This window comes from Hypanus sabinus (genome assembly GCF_030144855.1).
Source record: "Hypanus sabinus isolate sHypSab1 chromosome 31 unlocalized genomic scaffold, sHypSab1.hap1 SUPER_31_unloc_2, whole genome shotgun sequence".
NCBI lineage: Eukaryota > Metazoa > Chordata > Chondrichthyes > Myliobatiformes > Dasyatidae > Hypanus > Hypanus sabinus.
Window position 1 is genome coordinate 278,696 of NW_026778954.1, and position 15,632 is coordinate 294,327.

The 15,632-nt window shown below is 53.3% G+C and overlaps 1 protein-coding gene across 1 annotated transcript in view; it reads left to right on the forward strand.

Annotated features, from left to right (window-relative positions):
- Window positions 1-11,826, forward strand: part of naaladl1 (N-acetylated alpha-linked acidic dipeptidase like 1) — a 230,477-nt gene extending 218,651 nt beyond the window's left edge. Inside the window, exons 17-19 of the mRNA XM_059957704.1 lie at window positions 2,216-2,303; window positions 10,933-11,025; window positions 11,565-11,826. Of these exons, the coding sequence (XP_059813687.1) occupies window positions 2,216-2,303; window positions 10,933-11,025; window positions 11,565-11,748 (365 nt within the window). The 3' untranslated portion in view covers window positions 11,749-11,826. The remainder of the gene's footprint in view (window positions 1-2,215; window positions 2,304-10,932; window positions 11,026-11,564) is intronic.
- Window positions 11,827-15,632: the final 3,806 nt, after the last annotated feature.

Genomic DNA, 15,632 nt, shown 5'->3' on the forward strand with positions numbered 1-15,632 from the left:
ACCGTAGGTACAGACTGTGGTGAGTGTGTGTGGGATTCTCTGGACTAGGTCCCGACCGTAGGTACAGACTGAGGTGAGTGTGTGTGGGATTCTCTGGACAAGGTCCCGACCGTAGGTACAGACTGAGGTGAGTGTGTGTGGGATTCTCTGGACTAGGTCCCGACCGTAGTTACAGACTGAGGTGAGTGTGAGTGGGATTCTCTGGACTAGGTCCCGACCGTAGGTACAGACTGTGGTGAGTGTGTGTGGGATTCTCTGGACTAGGTCCCGACCGTAGGTACAGACTGAGGTGAGTGTGTGTGGGATTCTCTGGACTAGGTCCCGACCGTAGGTACAGACTCGGGTGAGTGTGTTTGGGATTCTCTGGACTAGGTCCCGACCGTAGGTACAGACTCGGGTGAGTGTGTGTGGGATTCTCTGGACTAGGTCCCGACCGTAGGTACAGACTGAGGTGAGTGTGTGTGGGATTCTCTGGACTTGTTCCCGACCGTAGGTACAGACTGAGGTGAGTGTGTGTGGGATTCTCTGGACTAGGTCCCGACCGTAGATACAGACTGTGGTGAGTGTGTGTGGGATTCTCTGGACTATGTCCCGACCGTAGGTACAGACTGAGGTGACTGTGTGTGGGATTCTCTGGACTAGGTCCCGACCGTAGGTACAGACTGAGGTGAGTGTGTGTGGGATTCTCTGGACTAGGTCCCGACCGTAGGTACAGACTGAGGTGAGTGTGTGTGGGTTTCTCTGGACTAGGTCCCAACCGTAGGTACAGACTCGGGTGAGTGTGTGTGGGATTCTCTGGACTAGGTCCCGACCGTAGGTACAGACTGTGGTGAGTGTGTGTGGGATTCTCTGGACTAGGTCCCGACCGTAGGTACAGACTGTGGTGAGTGTGTGTGGGATTCTCTGGACTAGGTCCCGACCGTAGGTACAGACTGAGGTGAGTGTGTGTGGGATTCTCTGGACTAGGTCCCGACCGTAGGTACAGACTGAGGTGAGTGTGTGTGGGATTCTCTGGACTAGGTCCCGACCGTAGGTACAGACTGAGGTGAGTGTGTGTGGGTTTCTCTGGACTAGGTCCCGACCGTAGGTACAGACTCGGGTGAGTGTGTGTGGGATTCTCTGGACTAGGTCCCGACCGTAGGTACAGACTGAGGTGAGTGTATGTGGGATTCTCTGGACTAGGTCCCGACCGTAGGTACAGACTGAGGTGAGTGTGTGTGGGATTCTCTGGACTAGGTCCCGACCGTAGGTACAGACTCGGGTGAGTGTGTGTGGGATTCTCTGGACTAGGTCCCGACCGTAGGTACAGACTGAGGTGAGTGTGTGTGGGATTCTCTGGACTAGGTCCCGACCGTAGGTACAGACTGAGGTGAGTGTGTGTGGGATTCTCTGGACTAGGTCCCGACCATAGTTACAGACTGAGGTGAGTGTGTGTGGGATTCTCTGGACTAGGTCCCGACCGTAGGTACAGACTCAGGTGAGTGTGTGTGGGATTCTCTGGACTAGGTCCCGACCGTAGGTACAGACTGTGGTGAGTGTGTGTGGGATTCTCTGGACTAGGTCCCGACCGTAGGTACAGACTGAGGTGAGTGTGTGTGGGATTCTCTGGACTAGGTCCCGACCGTAGTTACAGACTGAGGTGAGTGTGTGTGGGATTCTCTGGACTAGGTCCCGACCGTAGGTACAGACTCGGGTGAGTGTGTGTGGGATTCTCTGGACTAGGTCCCGACCGTAGGTACAGACTGGGGTGAGTGTGTGTGGGATTCTCTGGACTAGGTCCCGACCGTAGTTACAGACTGAGGTGAGTGTGAGTGGGATTCTCTGGACTAGGTCCCGACCGTAGGTACAGACTGTGGTGAGTGTGTGTGGGATTCTCTGGACTAGGTCCCGACCGTAGGTACAGACTGAGGTGAGTGTGTGTGGGATTCTCTGGACTAGGTCCCGACCGTAGGTACAGACTGAGGTGAGTGTGTGTGGGATTCTCTGGACTAGGTCCCGACCGTAGTTACAGACTGAGGTGAGTGTGTGTGGGATTCTCTGGACTAGGTTCCGACTGTAGGTACAGAGTGAGGTGAGTGTGTGTGGGATTCTCTGGGCCGAGGGCACTGGGACTACTTGCCCTCTGCGTTTACTGCCGTGCGGCCACCTTCCTGCCGGGTTGCTGTCCCCAGCTCCTCCCTTACTTTTGGCCGACTTTCGAACTCTCATGTTGCAGAACCCCTGCAGAAAGCAGTCGAGCGACTGAACAGCCAGTATCAATCGTTCAGCAAGCGTCTCGCCCAGCTGGAGGACCTCCGCAAGAGGTGAGTTACCCAAGTCCCGCTACCTCGTCTGCCCTGACCCCTGAGCGTTGCCTCCAAAAGTCCACATCCCTCAATAAGGACACGCCCTCTCCTCGTCACCACCATCAGTGAGGTGGTACAGGAGCCTGCAGACACACACTCTGCGATTCAGGAACAGCTTCTTCCCCTCTGCCATCAGGGAGGAGGTACAGGAGCCTGAAGACACACACTCAACGATTCAGGAACAGCTTCTTCCCCTCTGCCATCAGGGAGGAGGTACAGGAGCCTGAAGACACACACTCAACGATTCAGGAACAGCTTCTTGCCCTTTGCCATCAGGGAAGAGGTACAGGAGCCTGAAGCTACACACTCAACGATTCAGGAACAGCTTCTTCCCCTCTGCCATCAGGGAGGAGGTACAGGAGCCTGAAGACACACACTCAGCGATTCAGGAACAGCTTCTTCCCCTCTGCCATCAGGGAGGAGGTGCAGGATTCTGAAGACACACACTCAACGATTCAGGAACAGCTTCTCCCCCTCTGCCATCAGGGAGGAGGTACAGGAGCCTGAAGACACACACTCAACGATTCAGGAACAGCTTCTTCCCCTCTGCCATCTGGGAGGAGGTACAGGAGCCTGAAGACACACACTCAATGATTCAGGAACAGCTTCTCCGCCTCTGCCATCAGGGAGGAGGTACAGGAGCCTGAAGACACACACTCAATGATTCAGGAACAGCTTCTTCCCCTCTGCCATCAGGGACGGGGTACAGGAGCCTGAAGACACACACTCAATGATTCAGGAACAGCTTCTTCCCCTCTGCCATCAGGGAGGAGGTACAGGAGCCTGAAGACACACACTCAACGATTCAGGAACAGCTTCTCCCCCTCTGCCATCAGGGAGGAGGTACAGGAGCCTGAAGACACACACTCAACGATTCAGGAACAGCTTCTTCCCCTCTGCCATCAGGGAGGGGGTACAGGAGCCTGAAGACACACACTCAACGATTCAGTAACAGCTTCTTCCCCTCTGCCATCAGGGAGGGGGTACAGGAGCCTGAAGACACACACTCAACGATTCAGGAACAGCTTCTTCCCCTCTGCCATCAGGGAGGAGGTACAGGAGCCTGAAGACACACACTCAATGATTCAGGAACAGCTTCTTCCCCTCTGCCATCAGGGAGGAGGTACACGAGCCTGAAGACACACACTCAGCGATTCAGGAACAGCTTCTTCCCCTCTGCCATCAGGGAGGGGGTACAGGAGCCTGCAGACACACATTCAACGATTCAGGAACAGCTTCTTCCCCACTGCCATCAGGGAGGAAGTACTGGAGCCTGAAGACACACACTCAACGATTCAGGAACAGCTTCTTCCCCTCTGCCATCAGGGAGGAGGTACAGGAGCCTGAAGACACACACTCAACGATTCAGGAACAGCTTCTTCCCCTCTGCCATCAGGGAGGAGGTACAGGAGCCTGAAGACACACACTCAACGATTCAGGAACAGCTTCTCCCCCTCTGCCATCAGGGAGGAGGTACAGGAGCCTGAAGACACACACTCAACGATTCAGGAACAGCTTCTTCCCCTCTGCCATCAGGGAGGAGGTACAGGAGCCTGAAGACACACACTCAACGATTCAGGAACAGCTTCTCCCCCTCTGCCATCAGGGAGGAGGTACAGGAGCCTGAAGACACACACTCAACGATTCAGGAACAGCTTCTCCCCCTCTGCCATCAGGGAGGGGGTACAGGAGCCTGAAGACACACACTCAACGATTCAGGAACAGCTTCTTCCCCTCTGCCATCAGGGAGGAGGTACAGGAGCCTGAAGACACACACTCAATGATTCAGGAACAGCTTCTTCCCCTCTGCCATCAGGGAGGAGGTACAGGAGCTTGAAGACACACACTCAACGATTCAGGAACAGCTTCTTCCCCTCTGCCATCAGGGAGGAGGTACAGGAGCCTGAAGACACACACTCAATGATTCAGGAACAGCTTCTTCCCCTCTGCCATCAGGGAGGGGGTACAGGAGCCTGAAGACACATACTCAACGATTCAGGAACAGCTTCTTCCCCTCTGCCATCAGGGAGAAGGTACAGGAGCCTGAAGACACACACTCAGTGATTCAGGAACAGCTTCTTCCCCTCTGCCATCAGGGAGGGGGTACAGGAGCCTGAAGACACACACTCAGCGATTCAGGAACAGCTTCTTCCCCTCTGCCATCAGGGAGGGGGTACAGGAGCCTGAAGACACACACTCGACAAAATAATAGCGATCCTGCGATACTCAAAAAGGGGGGGGGGGCGACTTTGTACCCTTCGTCCCCTCAGAGTTGCTCCACCTTCGTAACAATACACACATAGATATACAGAGATACACATTTCTTTCTGTAAACACAATTTTATCATTATGTATCCCAACAACAAATTTCTCAACATGTGCTCTTGGGATGATGTGTTGGGCTGGGTGGGGTTTGGTATGTTGGGGGTATACAGGGGGTGTTGTGGGGCAGGGGGAGGGGTGTTGGGTGGGGAACGTATTGTGACAGGTAGAGGGGTGTATGGGATGGGGAGGGGTGTTGGTTGGGGTTCATTGGGACGAGGGAGGGGTGTTGGGTGGAGGGTGTATTGTGACAGGTAGAGGGGATGTATGGGGCATGGGGAGGGGTGTCGAGTGGAGGGTGTATTGTGACGTAAAGGGAGGTATGGGACAGGGGGAGGGATGTTGGGTGGGGGTACATTGGGACGAGGGAGGGGTGTTGGGTGGTGGGTGTATTGTGACAGGTAGATGGTTGTATGGGACAGGGGGAGTGGTGTTGGGTGGAGGGTGTACTGTGACAGGTAGAGGTGTGTATGGGACAGGGGGAGGGGTGTTAGGTGGGGAGTGTATTGTGACAGGTAGAGGGGTGTATGGTGAAGGGGGAGGGGTGTTGGGTGGGGAGTGTATTGTGACAGGTAGAGGGGTATATCGGATGGGGAGGGGTGTTGAGTGGGGGTACACTGGGACGAGGGAGGGGTGTTGGGTGGGGAGTGTATTGTGACAGGTAGAAGGGTGTATGGGACAGGGGGAGGGGTGATGGGTGGGGGTACACTGGGACGAGGGAGGGGTGTTGGGTGGAGGGTGTATTGTGACAGGCAGAGGGGTGTATGGGACAGGGGGAGCGGTGTTGGGTGGGGAGTGTATTGTGACAGATAGAGGGGTGTATAGGACGGGGAGGGATGTTGGGTGGGGAGTGTATTGTGTCAGATAGAGGGGTGTATGGGACAGGGGGAGGGGTGTTGTGTGGAGGGTGTATTGTGACAGGTAGAGGGGTGTATGGGACGGGGAGGAGTGTTGGGTGGGGAGTGTATTGTGACAGATAGAGGGGTGTATGGGACAGGGGGAGGGGTGTTGTGTGGAGGGTGTATTGTGACAGGTAGCGGGGTGTATGGGACGGGGAGGAGTGTTGGGTGGGGAGTGTATTGTGACAGGTAGAGGGGTGTATGGGTCAGGGGAGGGGTGTTGGGTGGGGTACACTCGGATGAGGGAGTGGTGTTGAGTGGAGGGTGTATTGTGACAGGTAGAGGGGTGTATGGGACGAGGAGGAGTGTTGGGTGGGGAGTGTATTGTGACAGATAGAGGGGTGTATGGGACAGGGGGAGGGGTGTTGAGTGGGGATACACTGGGACGAGGGAGGGGTGTTGGGTGGGTGTGTATTGTGACAGGTAGATGGTTGTATGGGACAGGGGGAGGGGTGTTGGGTGGAGGGTGTACTGTGACAGGTAGAGGTGTGTATGGGACAGGGGAGGGGTGTTGTGTGGAGGGTGTATTGTGACAGGTCGAGGGGTGTATGGGACAGGAGAGGGGTGTTGAGTGGAGGGTGTATTGACAGGTAGAGGGGTGTATGGAACAGGTGTAGGTGTGTTGGGTGGGAGGTGTATTGTGACAGGTAGAGGGGTGTATGGAACAGGGGGAGGGGTGTTGTGTGGAGGGTGCATTGTGACAGGTAGAGGGGTGTATGGAACAGGGGGAGGTGTGTTGGGTGGGGAGTGTATTGTGACAGGTAGAGGGGTGTATGGAACAGGGGGAGGGGTGTTGTGTGGAGGGTGTATTGTGACAGGTAGAGGGGTGTATGGAACAGGGGGAGGGGTGTTGGGTGGGGAGTGTATTGTGACAGGTAGAGGGGTGTATGGGGGAGGGGGAGGGGTGTTGAGTGGAGGGTGTATTGTGACAGGTAGAGGGGTGTATGGAACAGGGGGAGGGGTGTTGGTTGGGGGTACACTGGGAGAAGGGAGGGGTGTTGGGTGGGGAGTGTATTGTGACAGGTAGAGGGGTGTATGGGACAGGGGGAGGGGTGTTGAGTGGGGGTACACTGGGACGAGGGAGGGGTGTTGGGTGGGGAGTGTATTGTGACAGGTTGAGGGGTGTATGGGACAGGGGAGGGGTGTTGAGTGGGGGTACACTGGTACGAGGGAGGGGTGTAGGGCGGAGGGTGTATTGTGACAGGTAGAGGGGTGTATGGGACAGGGGGGTGGTGTTGGGTGGGGAGTGTATTGTGACAGATAGAGGGGTGTATGGTGGAGGGGGAGGGGTGTTGGGTGGGGAGGGTATTGTGACAGGTAGAGGGGTGTATAGGACAGGGGGGTGGTGTTGGGTGGGGAGTGTATTGTGACAGATAGAGGGGTGTATGGTGGAGGGGGAGGGGTGTTGGGTGGGGAGTGTATTGTGACAGGTAGAGGGGTGTATGGGACAGGGGAGGGGTGTTGGGTGGGGAGTGTATTGTGACATGTAGAGGGGTGTATGGTGGAGGGGAAGGGGTGTTGGGTGGGGAGTGTATTGTGACAGGTAGAGGGGTGTATGGGACAGGGGAGGGGTGTTGGGTGGGGGTACACTGGGACGAGGGAGGGGTGTTGGGTGGGGAGTGTATTGTGACACGTAGAGGGGTGTATGGGACAGGGGAGGGGTGTTGGGTGGGGGTACACTGGGACGAGGGATGGGTGTTGGGTGGAGGGTGTATTGTGACAGGTAGAGGGGTGTATGGGACAGGGGAGGGGTGTTGGGTGGGGGTACACTGGGACGAGGGAGGGGTGTTGGGTGGGGAGTGTATTGTGACAGATAGAGGGGTGTATGGGACAGGGGGAGGGGTGTTGAGTGGGGGTACACTGGGACGAGGGAGGGGTGTTGGGTGGGGAGTGTATTGTGACAGGTAGAGGGGCGTATGGGACAGGGGAGGGGTGTTGGGTGGGGGTACACTGGGACGAGGGAGGGGTGTTGGGTGGGGAGTGTATTGTGACAGATAGAGGGGTGTATGGGACGGGAGGGGTGTTGAGTGGGCGTATACTGGGACGAGGGAGGGGTGTTGGGTGGGGTGTGTATTGTGACAGGTAGAGGGGTGTATGGGACAGGGGGAGAGGTGTTAGGTGGGGAGTGTATTGTGACAGTTAGTGGGGTGTATGGGATGGGGAGGGGTGTTGAGTGGAGGGTGTATTGTGACAGGTAGAGGGGTGTATGGTGGAGGGGGAGGGGTGTTGGGTGGGGAGTGTATTGTGGCAGGTAGAGGGGTGTATGGGATGGGGAGGGGTGTTGAGTGGGGGGTGTATTGTGACAGGTAGAGGGGTGTATGGGATGGGGAGGGGTGTTGGGTGGGGGTACACTGGGAAAAGGGAGGGGTGTTGGATGGAGGGTGTATTGTGACAGGTAGAGGGGTGTATGGGATGGGGAGGGGTGTTGAGTGGGGGTACACTGGGACGAGGGAGGGTTGTTGGGTGGAGGGTGTATTGTGACAGGTAGAGGGGTGTATGGGACAGGGGAGGGGTGTTGGGTGGGGTACACTGGGACGAGGGAGGGGTGTTGGGTGGGGAGTGTATTGTGACAGGTAGAGGGGTGTATGGGACAGGGGGAGGGGTGTTGAGTGTGTGTACACTGGGACGAGGGAGGGGTGTTGGGTGGGGAGTGTATTGTGACAGGTAGAGGGGCGTATGGGACAGGGGAGGGGTGTTGGGTGGGGGTACACTGGGACGAGGGAGGGGTGTTGGGTGGGGAGTGTATTGTGACAGATAGAGGGGTGTATGGGACGGGAGGGGTGTTGAGTGGGCGTTTACTGGGACGAGGGAGGGGTGTTGGGTGGGGTGTGTATTGTGACAGGTAGAGGGGTGTATGGTGGAGGGGGAGGGGTGTTGAGTGGGGGTACACTGGGACGAGGGAGGGGTGTTGGGTGGGGAGTGTATTGTGACAGTTAGTGGGGTGTATGGGATGGGGAGGGGTGTTGAGTGGAGGGTGTATTGTGACAGGTAGAGGGGTGTATGGGACGAGGAGGAGTGTTGGGTGGGGGTACACTGGGAAAAGCGAGGGGTGTTGGATGGAGTGTGTATTGTGACAGGTAGAGGGGTGTTGGGTGGGGAGTGTATTGTGACAGTAAGAGGGGTGTATGGGACAGGGGGAGGGGTGTTGAGTGGGGGTACACTGGGACGAGGAAGGGGTGTTGGGTGGGGAGTGTATTGTGACAGGTAGAGGGGTGTATGGGATGGGGAGGGGTGTTGAGTGGGGGTACACTGGGACGAGGGAGGGGTGTTGAGTGGAGGGTGTATTGTGACAGGTAGAGGGGTGTATGGGACGGGGGGTGTGTTGGGTGGGGGTACACTATGATGAGGGAGGGGTGTTGGGTGGAGGGTGTATTGTGACAAGCAGAGGGGTGTATGGGACAGGGGGAGGTGTGTTGTGTGGGGAGTGTATTGTGACAGGTAGAGGGGTGTATGGAACAGGGGGAGGGGTGTTGTGTGGGGAGTGTATTGTGACAGGTAAAAGGGTGTATGGGATGTGGAGGGGTGTTGAGTGGGGGTACACTGGGTCGAGGGAGGGGTGTTGGGTGGAGGGTGTATTGTGACAGGTAGAGGGGTGTATGGGACAGGGGAGGGGTGTTGGGTGGAGGGTGTATTGTGACAGGTAGAAGGGTGTATGGGACAGGGGAGGGGTCTTGAGTGGGCGTATACTGGGACGAGGGAGGGGTGTTGGGTGGGGAGTGTATTGTGACAGGTAGAGGGGTGTATGGTGGAGGGGGAGGGGTGTTGGGTGGGGAGTGTATTGTGACAGGTAGAGGGGTGTATGGGATGGGGAGGGGTGTTGAGTGGGGTTACACTGGGATGAGGGAGGGGTGTTGGCTGGAGGGTGTATTGTGACAGGTGGGTGTATGGGATGTGGAGGGGTGTTGAGTGGGGGTACACTGGGTCGAGGGAGGGGTGTTGGTTGGAGGGTGTATTGTGACAGGTAGAGGGGTGTATGGGACAGGGGAGGTGTGTTAGGTGGGGAGTGTATTGTGACAGGTAGTGGGTTGTATGGGATGTGGAGGGGTGTTGAGTGGGGGTACAGTGGGACGAGGGAGTGGTGTTGGGTGGAGGGTGTATTGTGACAGGTAGAGGGGTGTATGGGACAGGGGGATGGGTGTTGGCTGGAGGGTGTATTGTGACAGGTAGAGGGGTGTATGGGATGTGGAGGGGTGTTGAGTGGGGGTACACTGGGAAGAGGGAGGGGTGTTGGGTGGAGGGATGTATTGGGATAGGAGAATGGGCAAGAGAGGGGTGTTGAGTTTGGGTGTACTGGGACAAGGGAGGTGTGTACTGGGCTCAGGGAGAGGTGTTGTGTGGGTGGTGTATTGGGGTATGGGAAGGGATGTATGGGATAGGAGAGAGGTGTTGGGTGGGGTGTACTGGGGCACGGGGAGGAGTATATGGGCTAGGAGAGGGGTTTGGCTGGGGGTACACTGGGACGAGGGAGGGGTGTTGGCTGGAGGGTGTATTGTGACAGGTAGAGGGGTGTATGGGACAGGGGGAGGGGTGTTGGGTGTAGGGTGTATTGTGACAGGTAGAGGGGTGTATGGGACAGGGGAGGGGTGTTGGGTGGAGGGTGTATTGTGACAGGTAGAGGGGTGTATGGGACAGGGGAGGGGTGTTGAGTGGGGGTACACTGGGACGAGGGAGGGGTGTTGGCTGGAGGGTGTATTGTGACAGGTAGAGGGGTGTATGGGATGGGGAGGGGTGTTGAGTGGGGGTATACTGGGACGAGGGAGGGGTGTTGGGTGGAGGGTGTATTGTGACAGGTAGAGGGGTGTATGGAACAGGGGGAGGGGTGTTGGCTGGAGGGTGTATTGTGACAGGTAGACGGGTGTATGGGATGGGGAGGGGTGTTGGGTGGGGGTACACTGGGACGAGGGAGGGGTGTTGGGTGGGGAGTGTTTTGTGACAGGTAGAAGGGTGTATGGGTTGTGGAGGGGTGTTGAGTGGGGGTACATTGGGACGAGGGAGGGGTGTTGGGTGGAGGGATGTATTGGGGTTGGAGAATGGGCAAGAGAGGGGTGTTGAGTTTGGGTGTACTGGGACAAGGAAGGGGTGTACTGGGCTCAGGGAGAGGTGTTGTGTGGGTGGTGTATTGGGGTATGGGAAGGGATGTATGGGATAGGAGAGGGGTGTTGGGTGGGGTGTTCTGGGGCACGGGGAGGAGTGTATGGGCTAGGAGAGGGGTTTGGGTGGGAGTGTGTTGGGGTGGGGTTGTGTTGGGACAGGGTGGGTTGTTTGAGGGGGGCTTTGTTGGGGTAGGGGAGGGGTGAAGGACCCCTCATTGGGGCACACCGCCCTCTCCAGCCCCTGGTCTAACCCATCGTTCTCTCTCGTCTCAGACCCCTGGAGCTCCGGAGGGTAAATGATCAGCTGATGCTTCTGGAAAGATCATTCCTCGACCCCAACGCCTTCCCAGACCAGCGCTACTACCGGTACGTCTGTTCACCGTCACCCACCCACACCCATCTTCAACTCTCCTCTCAGACCAGACCAACGCCTTCCCAGACCAGCGCTGCTACCGCAATGTCCTTCTACCCCCCACCAATGAGAACTCTCTCTCCCCTCCCTTCCCCCACCAATGTGTCCCTCTTCCTCTCTTACATTCCCATACCCCACTGATGGATGGGTCTCTCTCTCTCTCTCTCTCTTTTTCTCTCTTTCTTCCATACCCCTCTGATGGGGGTCTCTCTCTCTTCTACCCCACTGACGGGAGTTCTCTCTTCTACCCCTCTGACGGGAGTTCTCTCTTCTACCCCTCTGATGGGGGTCTCTCTCTCTTCTACCCCACTGACGGGAGTTCTCTCTTCTACCCCACTGACGGGAGTTCTCTCTTCTACCCCTCTGATGGGGGTCTCTCTCTCTTCTACCCCTCTGATGGGGGTCTCTTTCTCTTCTACCCCACTGACGGGAGTCTTTCTCTGTCTCGGTGATTACCTCCCGCACTGATGGTGGCCTCTCGTTTTGCCCACAGCCATGTCCTCTACGCCTCGCGGAGCTCTCCCGTGCGGACATTCCCGGGGCTGGCCGACGCCGTGCAGCAGGCCCTGGCATCACCGGAACCTTCCGCCTGGGACGCTGTCCGAAGACACCTGACCATCCTCATCCATGCGCTGGACAGTGCGGCCTCCACCCTCGACGGTCCACTGCCCGACTAACGGACCGGGCAATTCCCCTCGCCCCGTGCTCCCTCGCTGCGTAACTCCCTCACGAAGCCGGCCATCCCGTCACGGTAGTGTAGCAGTTCACGGTTCAATCCTGTGGGGGGTCGCAGGTCCTCCTCCGAGTGCTCCAGGTTCCCCCCACACTGATCTTTGTGAGTAGGAGAGGGTTAAATCGTCGGGTGGCTGGGCAGCTCTGCTCGAAAGGCCATAATAAACAAATAAATCTCTTGTCACTTGCACCGTGCATCTATGTTGGTGAACCCGCTTCTTACTTACAGCCTCCCGTCTCCACCACCACCTTCAGTGTCTTCCTGATCCCAGTGCCCCTCTGAGGGAAAGAAATCCCTCCTCGATCCCCCTACATGAGCGCAAATATAAACTGAGGGAGCCTGAGACTTCTGCACAGGACTGTAGTAATTTTATGTATCGCACTGTACTGCTGTCGTATAAAAAACAAATTTCCTGACGTGTGTGAGTGATGACAAACCTGATTCTGATCTGGGTCTCTATTGTGGACTGAGAGTGGGAAGGGGGAATCATGGCTGGGAAAAGGGGAAGGGAGAGGGGAGGGATGACGTTGAGGGATATACAGGGATTCCTCAAAGACAAGGTGCACGTTGCAGGACGTGAGGAAGGCCTGGAGTGCTTAGCCTCATTAACCAGGGCAGAGACCGTCAGACCAGGGGCACGATTAGGCTGTTCACTCTGGGTCTGCTCCACCATTCCATCATGGCTGATTCATTATCCCTCTCAACCCCATTCGGAATCTGAATCCCGATTCATACCACCGGAATACAGTATGTCAGGAAATCTTTCTTTTTAAATCTTTTTATTAGTTTTAAGCAAACATAAATGAAACATGAATACAAAATGTTTGAGAGTACATAATTAATAGTTTAAGTAGACATTCAGGTATGTAATAATAAAAGTATATAACCTCCCAAACCCAGAACATTAATGAACAAAGAAGTAAAATGAGAAAAAAAGGAAAAACCCCCCCGAAAAAAAGAGAAAAAACACTAACCAACACGGGCCATTGAATAATATTAAGCACATATACAGTAGTGCCAATAACTCCGAACCTCCATCCAATTAATTAAGGATAATATAAGTAAGGTTTAGGAAAAGACAATTCAATTCATGTGAAAATGTTGAATAAAAGGTCTCCAAGTTTCTTCAAATTTAACTGAAGGATCAAAAACCACACTTCTAATCTTTTCTAAACTCAAACAAGAAATAGTTTGAGAAAACCACTGAAATACAGTTGGAGGATTAATTTCTTTCCAATTCAATAATATAGATCTTCTAGCCATTAATGTAACAAATGCAATCATTCGTTGAGATGAAGCAGATAAACGATTATTATTTGTCATTGGTAAACCCAAAATTGCAGTAAGAGGATGCGGTTGAAAATTAATTTTTAAGACTTTTGAAATAATACTGAAGATATCTTTCCAATAATTTTGTAAACAAGGACAAGACCAGAACATATGAGTCAATGAAGCAACATCAGAATGACATCTATCGCAGGTCGAGTTAAGATGAGAATAAAATCGAGCAAGTTTATCCTTAGACATATGAGCTCGATGTACAACCTTAAATTGTATTAGGGCATGTTTAGTACAAATAGAGGACGAATTTATCAATAATAAGATTTTTTCCCATTGCTCAGTAGATAAAAGACAATGCAACTCTTCTTGCCATTCCTTCTTAATTTTTTCTGATACATCTAACTGTAAATTCATGATCCTCTTATAAATGATGGCTACTAAACCCTTTTGATAAGGATTAAGAGCTAAAATTCTATCTGTAATGTCCAATAGACATTCTTTCGAAAAAGACACTCATTATACAAAAAATTTCTAACTTGCAAATATCTAAAAAAAATGCTGTTTAGATAGCTGTTCAAAGGACGTAATGTTATCATCCAGAAACAGATCACAAAAACATGTTATACCTTTTGTTTTCCATAAACGAAAAGCTTGATCCATAGATGAAGGCCAAAAAAAATAATTAGATATTATAGGGCATGATAAAGTAAATTTATTCAAACCAAAAAATTTACGAAATTGAAACCAAATTCGTAATGTATATCTGACTATAGGATTAGTTATCTGTTTATTCAATTTGAATAAAGAAAAAGGAAGTGAAGATCCTAAGATTGAAATCAATGAAAAATCTTGCACAGATTTACATTCCAAATTTACCCATTGTGGGCAAGTAGCTATAGTCCATTCTTGTGTCCAGAATATTAAATACCGTATATTGACTGCCCAATAGTAAAATCTTAAGTTTGGTAAAGCCAAGCCGCCCTCCTTCTTAGGCTTCTGTAAATATTTTTTACCCAATCTAGGATTTTTGTTCTGCCACAGTCAGGAAATCTGTTGTTATGTGGCAGCAGGACTTTGCAAGTCAGAATAATGAAAGCTGGAAATTACAGTAAGCATGTATAAAATAGATTAAATGAGCAGTTCATAAAAGTGAGGTGGAGTTCATGGGTTCATTGTCCGTTCATAAATCTGATTGCAGAGGGCACTCAACCAATCAAACATCCCTTGTATTTGTGTATGTGGTGAACACACACTCGACGACTCAAACATCCCTTGTTTTTGCACGAGGTGAACACACACTCAACGATTCAAACATCTCTTGTACTGTACTTGTGTATGATGTGAACACACACTCAACGACTCAAACATCCCTTGTGCACGAGGTGAACACACACTCAACGACTCAAACATACCTTGTGCACGAGGCGAACACACACTCAACGACTCAAACATCCCTTGTGCACGAGGTGAACACACACTCAACGACTCAAACATCCCTTGTGCACGAGGCGAACACACACTCGACGACTCAAACATCCCTTGTGCACGAGGTGAACACACACTCAACGACTCAAACATCCCTTGTGCACGAGGTGAACACACACTCAACGACTCAAACATCCCTTGCGTACGAGGTGAACACACACTCAATGACTCAAACATCCCTTGTGCACGAGGTGAACACACACTCAACGACTCAAACATCCCTTGTGCACGAGGCGAACACACACTCAACGACTCAAACATCCCTTGTGCACGAGGTGAACACACACTCAACGACTCAAACATCCCTTGTGCACGAGGCGAACACACACTCAACGACCCAAACATCCCTTGTGCACGAGGTGAACACACACTCAACGACTTAAACATCCCTTGTGCACGAGGTGAACACACACTCAACGACTCAAACATCCCTTGTGCACGAGGCGAACACACACTCAACGACTCAAACATCCCTTGTGCACGAGGTGAACACACACTCAACGACTTAAACATCCCTTGTGCACGAGGTGAACACACTCAACGACTCAAACATCCCTTGTACTGTACTTGTGTATGATGTGAACACACACTCAACGACTCAAACATCCCTTGTGCACGAGGTGAACACACACTCAACGACTTAAACATCCCTTGTGCACGAGGTGAACACACTCAACGACTCAAACATCCCTTGTGCACGAGGTGAACACACACTCAACGACTCAAACATCCCTTGTACTGTACTTGTGTATGATGTGAACACACACTCAACGACTCAAACATCCCTTGTGCACGAGGTGAACACACACTCAACGACTCAAACATCCCTTGTGCACGAGGTGAACACACACTCAACGACTCAAACATACCTTGTGCACGAGGCGAACACACACTCAACGACTCAAACATCCCTTGTGCACGAGGTGAACACACACTCAACGACTCAAACATCCCTTGTGCACGAGGTGAACACACACTCAACGACTTAAACATCCCTTGTGCACGAGGTGAACACACACTCAACGACTCAAACATCCCTTGTGCACGAGGCGAACACACACT